At 31.7% G+C, this 18,914-nt stretch overlaps 1 protein-coding gene and 1 pseudogene across 1 annotated transcript; one reads left to right on the forward strand and one right to left on the reverse strand.

Moving 5' to 3' along the window:
- Positions 1–13,655: 13,655 nt before the first annotated feature.
- LOC147490021 (pyruvate kinase, cytosolic isozyme-like) lies at positions 13,656–16,141 on the reverse strand (annotated as a pseudogene).
- Positions 16,142–16,387: 246 nt separating this feature from the next.
- On the forward strand, positions 16,388–17,968 carry LOC147490022 (uncharacterized). The gene is made up of 2 exons (XM_086574785.1): positions 16,388–16,581; positions 17,095–17,968. The coding sequence occupies exons 1-2, from the start codon at positions 16,388–16,390 to the stop codon at positions 17,966–17,968; spliced, it is 1,068 nt and encodes a 355-aa protein (XP_086430911.1).
- The last annotated feature ends 946 nt before the right edge of the window (positions 17,969–18,914 follow it).

Consider the following 18,914-nt stretch of genomic DNA (forward strand, 5'->3'; position numbering starts at 1 on the left):
ATACACCCACCTTTTAGTACCTACTCCACGATTTACACTCCACACATTTGCCAAATCACACAGTCCTGTGTGCCTCTCTCCCACCGAATACCACAATATCATAGCCACCTCTGGGCTTTCATACACATATTTCATAGCCTCTTTGGGCACAAAACTCAGGTCATTCATGACACATTCAATGAATACCTTAGGTCATTCCCGCCACATTCAAGGAATACCTATCAAATCACTAACGGGCCGTTCATGACACATTAAATGAATGCCCTGGGTCATTCCCGCCACATTTAAGGAATACCCAACCCTACATTCCCGTACACTCAAGGAATACAACTAACCCGCAAGGCGAATACCTTAATTCCTCTCTAGGCAGTCCAAACAATCTGGTCATTCATGACACATTCAATGAATACCCATTTATAACGCTAACGGGCCATTTATGGCACATTCAACAAATGCCCACCTAACATATGACATCATTAGTCATAAAACTCATTTCCAAAACTTGAGGCGTGAAGAGTTCTAAAAGGGTGCAGTAAATTTGTTTACGCATTATTGAACTTTATTGCATATATTATTTTAGAGAACGAAGGAGTATCTTGTTTCTTATATTTTTGGTTTACGCGTTATTAATTACATGGATGTATAAGTGTCATAACGTTGTATATCGTAAAAGACTGAAATATCACATAGTAATCAATACACGTACATAAGTATATATAGAAAGGTCTTAGCCTAAAGCCAAACATGCTACTAGTCCTAGACCTATCCTAATAGACCGAATCATAATCCGAGTTAAAAGTTAAATTGGGTCAATTGGTCAAAGTCAACCCTATTCAACAATCAAAGTCAACCTGCCCATGGTCAACAGTAGTCAACCAGCCACTGGTCAACAACAGTCAACCAGACCTAAACTCCTCTAACCCAAAAGCCCAAAGCGTAAGGCCCAAAGTCTAAACTTAAGTCCAAAATGAAAAATCTAAAATTTAAAACATATAGGCCCACCCACGATTTGGCCCAAGCCCAAATCGAAATTCACTGTTCATCTTCTTTCTCACAACACCTCCCCTCCACTTCTAGCCACCACCGGCCAGCCACTCCTCAGCCCTCCCCACCTAACCGAAAATACTCCCCTTCAAAACCCCTATAACATTTACAAAAGCAATAACCTCAATTCTAAATTTCAAAATCCTTCAACCAAAACTAGATCTGAAATTTCTCTCTACCATTAACGCTCCTCCGGAGCTTCAACAGACACCAAATTTCAACCCAACCCCAATCACCAATATTAAACCCGTCCTCCATCTCTAAAACCCCGACATCAACCAAATAAAAAACAATCCACACACAACAGTATAACTGTCACACCCCGAATTTCGACAAAATTCGGAAAAAACATTATTTGTTCCCGACTCTTCGATCTCCGAGGTGTGACGCACTCTCCACTTCCAAAAACCCATAACCAGTTTAAAGTAATGGATAATTAAAACCAATAAAAATTTTAACTTAAACAAAAGTCCTCTTCATTACAAAAATTCACAAATAAAATTAGGTTACAAATCTCTTTTCAATAACTCTTTAATTAAATTTACAAATAAAAATGCAAAACATTTTCTAGACTGAAAATCTATATCACCTCAAGGGAAAACAAAACATATCCTGAGATGCAACGCTAACGCAAACCACAAGCAACAATCAATCTTCTTCAACACTAAACCTGTCAAGACTTATCAACTATGTTCATTTAATGAATACACCTGATAAACAAACATGCAAAATCGGTTGAAGATTATAAAATTGTTGGTGTGAGTAGCTCTAAAATATAACATATAATTATACATATATATACACAATCCATAATGGGAGTTAGTTCCTCTACCGAGAATTTTTAACTTTCAACGACTAATACAACATCCTTAAGTACAATAATTAAGGCAGGTAGTTCCTCCACTGAGGCGCCTGAACTTCCTACTAACCACACAACAAACTATACACATAATAAATAAGGCATGTAGTTCCTCCATCAAGGCGCCTTAGGTTATAACTAAACAAATAACCAACCAAGCATATTATATACGTACCGCATTTCATGCTCAATTATAGAGTGGGTCGTCTCTGCCCAAGTAATTAGTTTGACCCACCCTTCAACAAAGCCATATACAATCATATATCTAAAGATATATCATTAACCAACATATTACCATAATTATATTAATTAAGGCTTTCTTTGCGTGTCCCTAAAATCACGTCGTATCTATGTCTTACATAGTTTTCATGGCTACCACAATCGCTTCCCAACGCCGAACATGTACATCCACATGCCTCCCTTTACATAATGAACCACTCCGTGCGTAACTACCCGAAAGTGGGATGCCGACACCGTAACCCTCACACACGAAAGCCATTATGTAAATCTTTGCCACTATTCGACATAAAATACGCGTCTCATTCTATTTTTTGCGAACGGAATAATCAAGCCAATAATCGGCGCCCGGAAGGGCCAATCAAATTGAAAATGCCGAAGGGCCAATCACATTACTTAGCCGAAGGCCATTCAGATTCAAAGCGCCCGGAAGGGCCAATCACATGACAGGGGCAAATCACATGAGTTGTGGTAGCTAGGTTCTAGGATTTTTCGATTACGTAAAATTTATTCAAATGTCATACATTTATGACTCATAAAAATTCCACTATATATCGCGTGCGGGTCAAATATCTTATTGCACTAAGCCACAATATTTAGAAATATCTCAATATATCTCATAACCATTTTCATTCTTTTTCACGTGCCAATATATTATTGCACTAAGCCACAATCCGTGGGCAAATATTCACCAATACTATACTACCTCATAGTAGCATCTCACATATATAATAATAGAGTGTTTATACATTTATTTCTCCAAAACTATTGCATTTAATATATATATATATCCCAACATATTATATAACGTCACAATTGCTTCAAACGTATCGCATACATTTTTATAGCGTTTTAGGAATATTATATCTCCTAAAGTTTCTATCTTGTCACGTGTCAAAATATACACAATATCAACGTCAAATCATTTTTAGATAACGACAACCAAATTTATACAAGCTTCCAAGCATTTTAGCATTTGATTTGTCCATACAATTTACAACATAAAACGTAGCACAATTAAACAGTCCACAGTCCACAATCAAATCCCAATACTAAAGTCCATAAATCTAAGTCCGTATATAATTTAATACTCATAAAAACATATATATCAAATTCTTATTATCAGAATTCCCCTCTAGTTACGTGCCAATATTATATTGCACTACTCACGTCAAAACTTAATTAGATAATGACAAACAAGATTATACAATTTTGATAATATTTTATTACTACATTTGTCCATATTCTTAAATATGTGAAAAACTAGAAAAAGTCAACATTCCACAGTCAATGGTCAAAGGTCAAAGGTCAAAGTCAACAGTCAACGGTCAAATGTCAAAGTCAACGGTCAATGGTCAACGGTCAAAGTCAAGATCAAAATCAACACATCATTGTCAAAGTCAAACTGTCGTTTCCATGTTCGACATGTTCAGGGTCATAGCCATGGTTCATGGCTAAGGTCAATGTACATGGCTCATGGGCTCATGACTAAGGTAATGGTTCGGACCCAACTGGCCAAACCCAAACCTTAGAACCCAAAAAGTCTAAATGTTGAAAGAACCATTTGGATCTCTACTAAGTCTATATGGATGGCCCCAAAACAATATTAGAAACTGGCCCAAACAATTAAGTGATCGGGCCCAAAGGAAGTTAAATAAAACTGGCCCAACCAAAAATGTTTAAAATCGGACCCAAAGAAAACTAATAGAACTCGGCCCAACCACTAAAATAGATTTTTGGCCCAACCAAACAAAATAGACCAGCCCAAAGAAACCAACCAAGCCCAAGAGAAATTGACCCAGGCCCAAGTAAGAGGAACAGGTCGTCCTCTTCCTTCTTCCTCCCAAAGACCTCCTCCACCACCACCAAAATCGGCCACCACCACTTCATCAAACCGATTTTACTCCTTATCAAAAATCAAACACCTTTAATTAATACACCACACCTTTTTATCAACTGTCGAGATCTCTCCCCAAATCTAGATCTCGACCACCATTAACATCTGTCAAAGCTTCACCTACACCACTCGACAGTCCTCACGCACTCAAACACACCCCCTTCAACCCATTTCAAATCCATCCAAACCACTTCTGGGGCGAAACCCTTTCTCCATACTTGGGCGTCGACCATTGACGACTTCTTCAGAGCTTGAACAGCTCGTCCAATCACCGACAACCAAACCTCCAACACTCACTCAAACCCCTCCCCACAAATCTACAACCCATCATCAGTCCACAACCAAACAAAAACAACAATTAACAGTTCAAAAATGGTACTGTCGATATCTCGGTCATAGCCTTGGCCGCCATTAACGACCTCTACAGAGCTCCAACAGTTCTATTAAGTATTTCAATGATAAGTGAATACTATTCTAACATCTAACCAGTCCCCAGAACAGAATGAGAACAAGGACCCGACATAGGAAAAACAGAAACCGAGCGAGAACAAAACTCTGACAGTAAATGTTTTATTTTCAAACTCTACAAAAACATAACCACTCACAATAATAGTTTATATGGACAGTAGATTCCTAAATTCTAAACAGACGAAAATCATAGTTCTAGTAGTGGTGAGAGTTAACTCTGCTCACCTGTATTATAAAGCACCACAAATCCCTCGTAGTCTGAACCGTTGGTTTCCACTCTCTAGCAAACCAGCTTCTCAATCTGCTTCCATTTTTATTATTTTTTTATTCTCCCCCAAACCCTATTCTCTAGAATAATGTGATTATATACTTGGGTTTGAAACCCAAGCCCAACACAAACTCGGGCCCAGAAACCAAGCCCACGTATCCCAAATCTAATCCAATAAAATTTTATATAAATAATTAAATTAATTAATTAATAAATAATTACGTATTTTAAATACAGGCGTTACAATAACAGTTCAACGATATAGTCTTGAGCCGCCATCAGCTCTCTCTCCAGCGCCCAATCAAACATCATTAATAAAAACCAACTAACATTATAACATCACAACAAAATTTCTAACAAAACAATCAGTCAAACACAACAAAGAATAGGACGCTTTGGTTCTGAGGTTGACGCCAGTAACAACCGGTTTCAAGGCGTCGACAACCTCCCGAACCCACAACTCTCCATCCAACCAAAGCACGAATACATAAATCATTCAGTTTGTTTATAGCCAGCAATCAATTTACTACCCTCATTTTTTATCCACTTCTGTATATAGGTTATTCAAAGTTATATACTTAGTTAACACTAAATAGTATATCGTACTGACTAAACAAAACATCATGTGAACAGTACCTCGTATCATGAAATCTACAGTAAACAAGAAATAAAAAAAACGTAAAATATCTACTCACAGTTATAAACTGAACAACTTTCCGAAAGCGGAAAAACCCCAAAAGACCGAAGTCGACTATTGCGCAAAAAAGACGATCTTCCTTGTTCAAAACTTTTTTTTTTTTTTTTTTAAAACTCTTTTTTTTTTTAAAACTCTCGCTGTGTTTTTTTCCCCAAAACTCTATGTGAGAACACTCATTTTTTTATGTTTTTAGAAACCTCCCCGAAAAACAAAGATAACACTTATCTAGTTACTTACGGGACTTTTATCCCTAAGTTGATAGTTATCATATATCTGTTTTATCTATTTTCATTTTCATTATTATTATTATTATTATTATTATTATTATTATTATTAAAGGAAAACAAAATAAAAAGACGGGGTGTTATAATAGCTTCCAAGATTGGGTTTCTCTATTTGTTCTTGTGTATTTTCGTGTCTCTTCGAGTGTTAGGTTTTGCCAAAAACCCTAACCCTTATTGCAAACTTGCGGTCCACAAAAATAGAATTCTCTAAAAAATAGGCATGCTAGTGGCTACTTCGAGAGCAAGACTAAGTCGAAGCTGGTCGCTACTGAAGGTCTTGGAGGTCGACCAAAACATAAGCACGGGTCGCGCCTTGGGCAAACCTATTCTGAGCACGGGTCGCGTTCTGGCTTATGCAAGCAAGCATAACACCTTTTCTCCTCATGTGAGAGGGATAATGCCAACAGTATGGTGAACGCCAAATGGTGGGATACAACTGTGATTTGCATACCTGAGAGCAAGCCATTTGACAGAAGGTGGGTGAAGGATAAAATTGATAACCATGTTGGTAAATCCGTCATGAGGGTATTGGACTCAGGTGCAACGTTGTTCACTATGAACTCTATTGAGGAAGCTATTCGTCTGGCTCGGATGCCCCCCGTTGAGAATGAATACGGGTTGTATCACTTTTCAAAGGTGGAGGAGTGAGCTTAACTCTATTGATGTGGTTGATTTGAAGTCGAATATAAAATGGATCAAATTTGTTGGTATTCCTATCCATTTGAAAATTCACGAGGTGGTAATTAATTGCCTTAGCAGAGGTATGTGGGAATTTGAAGTGCATTGATGACAAGTCTATGAATATCGATAGAACCTCTGTTAGGGTCCTTGTGGAGTTTGTGCCTATCAACACTTTACCAAGGCTGATTTCCTTGCTAGAGAAAGGTTACCATTATCCCATTCTTGTTGAACCGGAAGTGCGTCTTTGGTTTCCCAGGGGTCCACTGGTAACAGTAGATCAAAACTTTTCTCATAGTGGAGAAAGAAGAAGCTACGGCTGCTACGTTGAGGTGGTTAACTCTACAAGTCGACAAGAGGACGAACTGGAGGTCACATCTTATTCAAATGGTGGGTCCCCATATGGTCAAGAACACGGAGCTAACGTGAGGGGATTTCAGAATGGTACCAACTTTATTTCAAACCAAGGCCCAAAATATCGATATCAATGAATAAATCGGTGTATCCAAAAACTGATATATCGGATATATCGGATATATCCATTTTTTTGGTTACCAGTCCAAACTATTTAAAATATCAAAAATATCGGAAATAAATATCGGAAATGGAAATATCGGATTCATATTAAAAAATGGTCAAAATGTCAACCGATATATATCGTAAATATTGAATATATCGATTATATCGGCGATATAAAGTTTTATATTAGAAATTCCGATATATATTGGGAATAAATGGTTCTATATTCGGTGGATATATATTGGAAATATCGATATCGGTGTACCAAAATACCGATATATATCGGTGATATTTTGATCCTTGTTTTAAACTATAGCGGTGGGTCTACGAATGGTGATGGACCTTTGGTCAATATCAGGGCCGCTCAATCTGGAACCAATTTGAATACATTTCCTACTGATGGGCTAATGTGTTATGTAGGAAATTTGAATAATGCCAGGATCACTCAGCAGGGTATCAACCATACCTTAAATCTGGTACAACAAGATAGGTCAGGGACTGGTGATACTGACACAAGGGTAGCTAGCCTTGCTTAGCCACATGGGTTGTCTCCATGGGCACTTGTTGAGGCCCCCAACATTCCCACGTCAAACTCCTTGACGCATTTCACTTCATGTGTCCTAAAGTAGAAGTGGGCAGTACTAGAGAAAACTTACGTCCTTGGGCCCGTAATAGCGAGCATATGGATAATTTTAAGGCTTAAATACATAAATATGCAACGTACTTAGGTCCTATTAACACTTGTATCAACATATAATTTATTTTCACAAACGTATCAATGTACTATGCCCAATTTAACAAAAATAACAATCCGTTAAGTTCCGTCAGTTAAGTGATGATGTGTCATTATTTTTTCAATTTCGTTTTATTTGTATTTTCTACTTGGCATGCCACATCAGCATTTTCTACCAACTCAAAGATTTCCACCTCAAAGACTACCAACTCAAGATTTTTCGTTTTTTTAAGTGGTGAAAAATAAATTAATAATTTTTTTTTGAATTAATAAATATATAAAAAAGAATAAATTAATAATTATATAATAATAATAAAATAATTATATAAAAAACAAAGAAATATATAAATAATATATTATTTTATTTATTATATATATTTGGAAATTATAAAAAAAACTATAAATAATAAAAAAAAGATTATAATATAAAATATATATTATTTTATAATAAAATAAGGGTATATTATTTTATAATAAAATAATATATAAATAATATATTATTTTATTTATTATATATATATTTGAAAATTATAAAAAACTATAAATTAAAAAAAAAAAAAAGATTATAATATAAAAAAAAAGAAAAAAAAAATATATATAAATAAAGAAATATATAAATAATATATTATTTTTATTTATTATATATATTTGAAAATTAAAAAAAAACTATAAAATAAAAAAAAAAAAGATTATAATATAAAATATATATTATTTTATAATAAAATAATATATAAATAATATATTATTTTATTTATTAGATATATTTGAAAATTATAAAAAAACTATAAAGTATAAAAAAATATTATAATATAAATATAAATATAAATATAAATATAAATAAATATATATTATTTTATAATAATATATATATATTATTATATATATATATATTATTTTATTTATTATATATATTTGAAAATTATAAAAAACTATAAATAATAATAAAAAAAGATTATAATATAAAAAATGTATATTATTTTATAATAAAGAAATATATAAATAATATATTATTTTATTTATTATATATATTTGAAAATTAAAAAAAAACTATAAATTATAAAAAAAAGATTATAATCTAAAAAAAAAAAAAAAAAAAAGAAATATATAAATATATATATATATATATATATATATATATATATTATTTTATTTTCTTATATATATTTGAAAATTATCAAAAACTATAAATAATAATAAAAAAAATATATAATATAAAAATATATATTATTTTATAATAAAGAAATATATAAATAATATATTATTTTATTTATTATATATATTTGAAAATTATAAAAAAAACTATAAATTATAAAAAAAAAAGATTATAATATAAAAAAAAAATATAAATAAAGAAAAAAATATAAATAATATATATATATATATATATATATAATAATAATAATAATAAAATAATTATATAAAAAATAAAGAAATATATAAATAATATATTATTTTATTTATTATTTTATAATAAAATAAGGATATATTTTTTTATAATAAAATAATATATAAATAATATATTATTTTATTTATTATATATATATTTGAAAATTATAAAAAAACTATAAATTGTAAAAAAAAAGATTATAATATAAAAAAAAAGAAAAAAATATATATATATAAATAAAAGAAATATATAAATAATATATTACTTTTATTTGTTATATATATTTGAAAATTATAAAAAACTATAAATAAAAAAAAAAAAGATTATAATATAAAATATATATTATTTTATAATAAAAATAATATATAAATAATATATTATTTTATTTATTAGATATATTTGAAAATTATAAAAAAAAAACTATAAATTATACAAAAATATTATAATATAAATATAAATATAAATATAAATAAATATATATTATTTTATAATAATATATATATGATTATATATATAATATATTATTTTATTTATTATATATATTTGAAAATTATAAAAAAAAAAAACTATAAATAATAATAAAAAAAGATTATAATATAAAAAATATATATTATTTTATAATAAAGAAATATATAAATAATATATTTTATTTATTTATTATATATATTTGAAAATTATAAAAAAAACTATAAATTTAAAAAAAGATTATAATAAAAAAAAAAATAAAAAGAAATATAAATAAAAATATATATATATATATATATATATATATATATATATATATATATTTTTTATTATAATTTTTTTTTTTATTATTTGTATTTTTTTTATAATTTTCAAAATATATATAATAAATAAAGTAATATATTATTTATATATTTATTTATATATATATATATATATAATTTTTACTTTTTTTTTTATTATAATTTTTTTTTTTATAATTTATAGTTTTTTTTTTTATATTTTTTCAAATATATATAATAATTAAAATAATATATTATTTATATATTATTTTATTATAAAATAATATATATTTTATATTATAATTTTTTTTTTTTTTTTTATATAGTTTTTTTTTTTTATAATTTTCAAATATATATAATAAATAAAATAATATATTATTTATATATTTCTTTTATTTTTTGATATAATTATTTTATTATTATTATTTTATTATTAATTTATTCTTTTTTATATATATATATATATAATATTATTTTATTTATTTATATATATTTGAAAATGATAAAAAAAAACTATAAATAATAATAAAAAAAAAGATTATAATATAAAAATATATATTATTTTATAATAAAGAAATATATAAATAATATATTATTTTATTTATTATATATATTTGAAAATTATAAAAAAACTATAAATTATAAAAAAAAAGATTTTAATATAAAAAAAAATATAAAAAAAAATATAATATATATATATATATATATATATATATATATATATATATATATATATATATATACTTTATATATTTTATATTATATTTTTTTTTTATTATTTTTTTTTTTTTTATAATTTTCAAATATATATAATAAATAAAGTAATATATTATTTATATATATATATATATATATATATATATATATATATATATATATATATAATTTTTACTTTTTTTTTATATTATAATTTTTTTTTTTATAATTTATAGTTTTTTTTTATAATTTTCAAATATATATAATAATTAAAATAATATATTATTTTATTATAAAATAATATATATTTTATATTATAATTTTATTTTTTATTTTTTATAGTTTTTTTTTTTATAATTTTCAAATATATATAATAAATAAAATAATATATTATTTATATATTTCTTTATTTTTGATATAATTATTTTATTATTATTATATAATTATTAATTTATTCTTTTTTTATATATTTATTAATTCAAAAAAAATTTATTAATTTATTTTTCAGTCATTTTAAAAAAAAAACAAAAATGCTGAGTTTGCAGTGCTGAAAATTATAAAAAAACTACAAATAATAAAAAAATTATAAATAAAAAATATATATATATATATATATATATATATATATATATATATATATATAATTACTTTTTTTTATATTATAATTTTTTTTATAATTTATATTTTTTTTTATAATTTTCAAATATATATAATAAATAAAATAATATATTATTTATATATTATTTTATTATAAAATAATATATATTTTATATTATAATTATTTTATTATTATTTATAGTTTTTTTATAATTTTCAAATATATATAATAAATAAAGTAATATATTATTTATATATATATATATATATATATATATATATATATAGCCCCGCTCTTAGACGGACATCCGTTTACGGACTTAAAATAAATATTGAAATCTCGCGATATATACTCTCAACAAACTTTAGTTCGCGGTCCTAAAAACCCAAAATCTCTCCCTCTCGATCTGTCTCTCTCTATTCCTCTCTTCTATTCTCTCTCCATTTCTTTCTTCAGAACGCTCCACTCTCCCTCCCAGCACTCAATCCTTCAATCCCAAAATAAATCTCTCACTCGATCTCTCTCTCTCCCATATCTTTCAGAAGAACACTCCTCTCTCTCTCGTGTCATGGGATTTCTCTTTTTGAGCTATTTTTTCTAATTAAAATTCTTGCTACTCAATATTTTGTAGATAGAATTTGGAATATGATTCTTCAATTCTTTCACTTGTATGATTTGCCCAATATTTATGAAACAAGGCTGCAAATTCACGTGAAGAAAGAAGAGTCAATCAATTCGGTATTTGCTTCCGGGTGATGCTCGTGAGATCCATGCATTTCGAAATGGATTAAGTGAAAGCAAACGGTTTTGCAATCGATCTTTGGGGTTATTGTTGGTTGAAACATGTTCAAAGTGTATACTTTTTCTTAAAGGAAGTAATTCACTTTTTCATTGATACCCAGATAGGCAAAGCGTATTTGTGACTGGGAGAGTGGGAGAGCGTTTTTTTTTTGCTACCATATGGTTCTTTATATTATTTGTTTTTTTGAATATACCAAATTGTTACTCAGCCCCCAACTACTGTGGGGAATTTGATAATGCTAGGGCGATAATGAGTGTCGATGAAAGCTTAATGTGCTCTTTTCAAATTCTAAAGCCAGCTGAGGAGAAAATGAAATTCATGATGTCATCTAAAATGGGATGATTGCCAAAGTTGGTACTTCACGTTACTGAGTGATTTTTGTCGTCTGTGTTTGCGAAAGAATTTGTGGCGATGATGGAAGTCCTGATCTTGCGGGCACACTGTAGTATTTCAAGCGGATTAATTTTATTGTAGAGAAGATTGGAGAGCTGTGGATGTGGAGCGGCAAAAGCCAGACTCTATGTTATTTACATTTTTCTTGTGACAGAAACAATATGCTCATCCCATGTATATACATTGCTCTATTCTTTTTTTATTGAATCATGAGTGAAACAAGGATAATTGTGGCTCTAAAAAAATAAAAATAAAAATTGGTACTCTAGATATTGGCACCTCTGTATCAACAAATTAACTTGGTACACTGTTGCAAGGTACATATATTATTGCATACTAGCTTCTGCACGTTGATGGAATTTAGTATGTGAACCAAGCAAAACCATGCATTGGCTTAAGTAACTGGTTGATAATAGATATAAGAAGCCTTCTTCCTAGATGAAGTGCTGAACAAATTTGCAATTCACTCGTCAACAACAGGTCAACAGTTCAGAGACTCGGACTTCTTTGAAACCAGAATTGATTATGAAAACACTCTGGAAATACTCTACTCGACTTATTCACGACGTTGAAAACCTTTCAACCATTTCGAGGTTGAACATGACTTGTGTTCTGCAAATTCTCTGCTACCACATCGTCACCCTTTTCACCAATGGCCTCTTTAGGCATTCGATCGTCGTGCACCCACTTCCCTCTGGCTGGTGTTTTCTGCTCTCTCGAACCTCTCTCCTTGTTCCATGGCCAAGCGACCTAGCGGTGTAGTGCTTTGGCCCAGCAGAAAGACTAATCTGAGAGACATCCTCTTTGTTCCCATCCTTTTAATTCCCAACTTTATGTTTGTTCGAAACATTTTGGGGCATTTCTCAAGAACCCTTGCCTTCATAGTTGTTTTGCACAATAATAAAGAGGCAATCATCGAGTAATATGATCTACAATCTTCTTTTCTAGCTTTAACACTTGGCAGGCTAGATTGTAGAAACCTTATATCAGTTCAATTTATAAGCTAAAAACATAGTAAACAATATTGAATAAGGTGAATATGGGCAATAGAACTTCAAACAACAGAGTTCCAAATGCAAAAACTTATATGAATATGAATATTTTCAGTTAACACATGCTGACATGCATTATACTAGTTGAACTGAAATAGAACGCTGACGCTGACATGTTCATGCAATTCCAAAGTCCAAACAGAACCAAAAAAAAAAGTACCCACAATTGTACTTATTTTCCAAGTCTCTAATTGTAACGAGGGCTACTCCAAATATAGCACAACTACTTATCTTAAGGTTTATAAAAGAACTCCCACTGAGACTCCTTTCAGAGCCTTAAAATTGTTGCAACTCACCTATATGGGACACATCTTAGTGGACATTTTGGAAGGTAATTTTGAGGCTAACAATGGATATGATGAGATTACATAAATATGACCCGGGGAGAAGCTTTACAAAGTTCTAAATGGAATTCAGCATGGCTGTACATGTACTAATTGCCCTTGATTTCTGACGTGGAGGACTACCATTACAACAGAAAGATATTGAATATCTACTGGACAAGATAGTTCATAGAAGCAACAAAGGCACAAAGCAATATGAGTATTAAGTTGCTCATATCGAATATACAATATTAAGTTGCCCTTGTATTGATATACAATATCAATTTTTTAGACATCAATATACACAGCGTACTGTACACACGATTTTTCATGGAGATCAAAAGCTAAGTAAAATTGCGATATCAGGATAAGAAGTGTATGAAAGACCAAACCCTGTGGCCTCATTCATTCCTATTCATTTTTCCTTTTCTAAAGTATGAGCCTCGCAAGCTGCACCAGTCCAGTATAAAATTCAAAGAAGAAACAAGTGATGGCCATACAATACAACAGGAACCAAGTCAAACGTTACATAATTCTTTAACAACGATGGCAAATAGAGAACAATTTTATTTAATCAAAATTGTGTTGCTGTAAGTTTAATCAAGATTTCTCACATCAACTAACACGAGACAACCAAAGGAAAATAAAGGGAAAACAAGATCACAAGTCATGCCATCAAGAATAAACATCAGTAGCTATAGTCTATGGTGTACCTACCAAAACACACACCTCCTGGTTGATCACTTAACTGTCAACATCTTAATCACGGAAGCTGCCCCAACTCGGTGCAATGCCACAACTGAATCTCCTACCTTGCAAAAACCTTTCTCCTTGGCATATCGAAGGGAAAATACTAGTGCTTCTTTTGTTGTTTCGCATGGAAGCTTTTTACAGAACCTCGCGGCTCAATATAGGTACTAGACCCGAACAATAAGACTATGCCTAGCCGGTGCTTCGTCACTACATAACCAATCAAAGTTCTCAGTTTTAACTTCGGGAACAACCAGACAGGATTGGCATAGATGGCCTATACTTGGCAACCATCTTGGTAGTACTTCCACCTCTTGTCAATACCAAAATTAGAGCAACTCCGACAGAGTTGGCTGTTTCGCACAACGGAAGAAGCTAGGCTCTCGAGTGGGCTCATAAACCGGGTGCGGTTTGCATAATCCGTTTAAAGGTTGCTCCATAATTTCGCGTGGACTCTGCTTCTTTGCAAATTCTGGCCATGTTCAAACGGTGAGCTTTGGATATGCTCTAGCAGCCGTTTCCCCACTAAGCATTACACGCGGTCCGTGCCATCAAGAACTGCATTCGCCACATCGGTTGCTTACGCGCCGTCGTTGTTGGAGGGGACTTGATCATTGACTCTAACATTTGAGTTCGCAAGTAACAACGGGTTTCCCTTGGATGTTGCACTTATAGATCATTGTTTTTGTGCTAAAAATATCTTTTCAATTGGGATTTCCATACCCAGGTCACCTCGTGCTACCATAAAAGCGTCAGAATTTGCAATTATATCATCACAATTAGCTACCCCTTCTTGGTTTTCAACCTGGAAAAATAAAAAAACAATAGTTTAAGCACTATCAAAATTTTGTGATAAGAGTTCATAATCATCAGGTAAATGACACAAAATAGGTAAAAGGTGGAATTTAGGATGACTATGTTTGGAGAGAGAATAGGAGAGAGGGAGTGAGTGAGAGAGTTTTGAGAATCCGGCTTCAAAACCCTTCGCGAGATTATATATCGAAATTTCGGTTTTTAAGTAAAATCCGTAAACGGACGTCCGTCTAAGAGCGGGGCCGTATATATATATATATATTTTACTTTTTTTTATATTATAATTTTTTTTTTATAATTTATAGTTTTTTTTATAATATATTATTTATATATTTCTTTATTTTTGATATAATTATTTTATTATTATTATATAATTATTAATTTATTCTTTTTTTATATATTTATTAATTCAAAAAAAATTTATTAATTTATTTTTCAGTCACTTTAAAAAAAAAAACAAAAATGCTGAGTTTGCAGTGCTGAGTTGGCAATGCTGAGATGGAAATGCTGAGTTGGTAGAAAATGCTGATGTGGCATGCCAAGTGGAAAATACAAATAAAACAAAATTGAAAAAATAATGACACATCATCACTTAACTGACGGAACTTAACGGATTGCTATTTTTGTTAAAATGGGCATAGTACATTGATACGTTTGTGAAAAAAAAATCTATGTTGATACAAGTGTTAATAGGACCTAAGTACGTTGCATATTTCTGTATTTAAGCTTAATTTTAATGGGCCTACAGAATCAAACGTAGTTATTGGGGAAACAACATCTGAGCTTATCGGGTCACACAGAAGGAAAGATTTTCACAGAAAAGTGTCGAGTAAAAGTAGTTGTGAGTAGCATAGACATAAACCCATAGCTTGGGATTGTATGGGACCTCAACGTCATCTTCACTGGTGGCTTTTCACGAAAGGGAAAGGTAGAAGAAACGATAACAGAAAGAAGAGAGTAGAGGATGCTCTCAAGGAACTAAATCTACAAAACATCGAACCCACTCTGACTTAGACGGGGCATTCACTTCCTGCTCCCAGTCTTCTTCATGCCACTATCTTCGCTGGGTCACGCGGAAGTACTGTAAGAGGCCAGACTCCCCATGATCACTCCAATAACGAAACTCCGACGTTGTGTTTTGATATGAATACAGAATCATCAGTCTCAAACGTTCTTGGGGCCACTACCAAATGCATACAATCTCAATCTTCAAGTCACTCCATAAAGTTTCCTCCGGGATTTGAGGCTGAACATACTATGGTCTTGAATAAGGATGAGGGTGGCAATTTCTTAGAGGGTTTATGCAAATGTGAAATGTTGAAGATGTGGAAAAATGGGTAAATGTGTCGGTAATACCTATTGCAGACAGATTGGGATGCACTTTCAGGATGGGTAGAGACAGTGCGTCCAATATCCTAAATGAATTGGGTAAAGCAAAACTGAGGCGTAAGGAAGGAAGTTGTACATGATACCGAAGACGATTTGGAACGTCTTAACTAGGAGCAGTCAAACGATGTGCTCAGGGACTTGGACTGTGTTAATGACGATTAAAATGGTGTCATGGAATGCGAGGGGGTTATGTAATTTAGCGGCCCAAGGGAGTGTGAAGCAACTTGCTAGATTTTCTCGATGTGACGTAATGTTAATCCAAGAATCGAAGATTTCAGATGCTAGAGTGATTGAAGAAAGTGGAATGTGGCAACCTTTATGGGAGTGGGATTTTGTACCAGCAATCGGTATTTTTGGACATTCTGGTGGAATTATTGTGGCATGGAATACAGGAAAAATTGTTGTTGAAGATCAGCTTAAAGGGGCATACTCTCTGTCCATCTCTTGTTCCTTGATAGCAGAGGATTTCAAGTGTCTCATTACGGGCGGAGTGATAAGAGATTCAGAGAACATTTATGGGAAGAGCTGGATAATATTAGAGCCTGGTCTAATTTGCCTTGGTGTATAGGCGGTGACTTTAATGTGATTCGGTTTGAATTTGAGAAGAGAGGGAGAACAAGATTGACAAAGGGTATGAGGGATTTTGCAAAGTTCGAAAATAGGCATGAAATTGTGGAATACCCTATGGAAGGTGCGTCTTATACATGGTCGGATAACAAAGAAAACCCAGTTATGTCGAAGCTTGACAGATTTATCTCCTTGGTAGATTGGGACACACATTTTGGAGATGCGAGGCTGATTGCTTTGCCAAAATTCACTTCGGATCATAGAGCTATTATGCTCGATTGTAACAAGGTGAATAGAAAACCGAGACCTTTTAGGTTCGAACTAATGTGGTTGGAGGATCCTTCTCTGGGTCAAAAAATAGAAGAGTGGTGGACATCTTTTTCTCCTAATGGGAAACCTAGCTATGTGTGGTGGCTTATTAAGATTGAAAATCTTAAATCTAAGCTTAAAGTGTGGAACAAGGAAGTTTTCGGGAGGGTGGACAGGAAAATTGAATCCAAGATCTTGGGTATAGAGAATCTCGACAAGAAGGAAGAGAACTTTCCTCTTACTGACGATGAGGTAGTTGAGAGGACCAACCTTAGAAACGATCTCCAAGAATTACTAAGGCTTGAGGAGATTAGCTGGCATCAAAAATCAAGATCTCAATTAGCAACTGAAGGAGAGAACAATACTAAGTTCTTCCACAGAATGGTGAATATGAGAAATCGGAGTAATAGTCTTGCTTCTTTGGTAATCGAGGGGCATTTTAGTCGAGACGGTGCATAGATTAGGAAGCACATTGTGGATTTTTATACTGATCTCTACAAAAACCCACACCTCTAACGTCCGGACATTGATGGGCTGGTCTTTGATGAAGTTAGATGAAATCCAAAAAGAAGATTTGGAATCTGATTTCTTTGAAGAAGAAGTGTTTGGAGCACTTAAATAACTAGGTGATGACAAAGCCCCGGGCCCTGATGCGTTGCCCATGATAGTGTATAAAAAGTTTTGGAATATTTTCAAGGAACATATGTTGGCGGCTATCACAAAATTTCAAGATACCAGGTTCATGGGCTGGCGAAATAACACTACTTTGGTATCCTTAATTCCAAAAACAAGGTCTGCTAGCCTTGGGTGACTACAAGCCTATTAGCCTAATAGGGGGTATTTATAAAGTTCTATCTAAGGTGCTAGTTACAAGGTTAAAAGGCATACTACCTAAGCTTATTTCCAACCATCAAGGAGCCTTTGTTGGAGGGCATCAAATCCTTGATAGCGCACTCATTGCAAATGAATGTATCGACTCAAGAGTGCGCCAAGGTACTCCAGGTGTTCTATGTAAAGTGGATATAACCAAGGCATACGATCATGTTGATTGACAGTTTTTGGATTATATTCTAAAGTGAATGGGTTTCGGTGTGAAGTGGAGGAAATGGATAAATACATGTGTGTCCACTGCGTACTTGTCGATTTTGGTAGATGGAGTTCCAGAAAGCAACTTTAAACTTTAAAGTACAGCGAGGCCTTGCCGCCTTAGGCAAGGTGATCCAATGTCACCGTTTCTCTTTATTTTGGTAATAGAAGCTTTGGCTCAGCTAACTAATAAGGCAATGGACTTGGAGTTGCTAAAGGGATTTTCTATCGGCACTTTAAAGGTCGGTATTCTTCAGTTCGCAGATGACACTCTTTTCCTAACTGAGGCGTCACCAGAATGCATCCTCACTATAAAATC

This window comes from Coptis chinensis, chromosome 7 (genome assembly GCF_015680905.1).
Source record: "Coptis chinensis isolate HL-2020 chromosome 7, ASM1568090v1, whole genome shotgun sequence".
NCBI lineage: Eukaryota > Viridiplantae > Streptophyta > Magnoliopsida > Ranunculales > Ranunculaceae > Coptis > Coptis chinensis.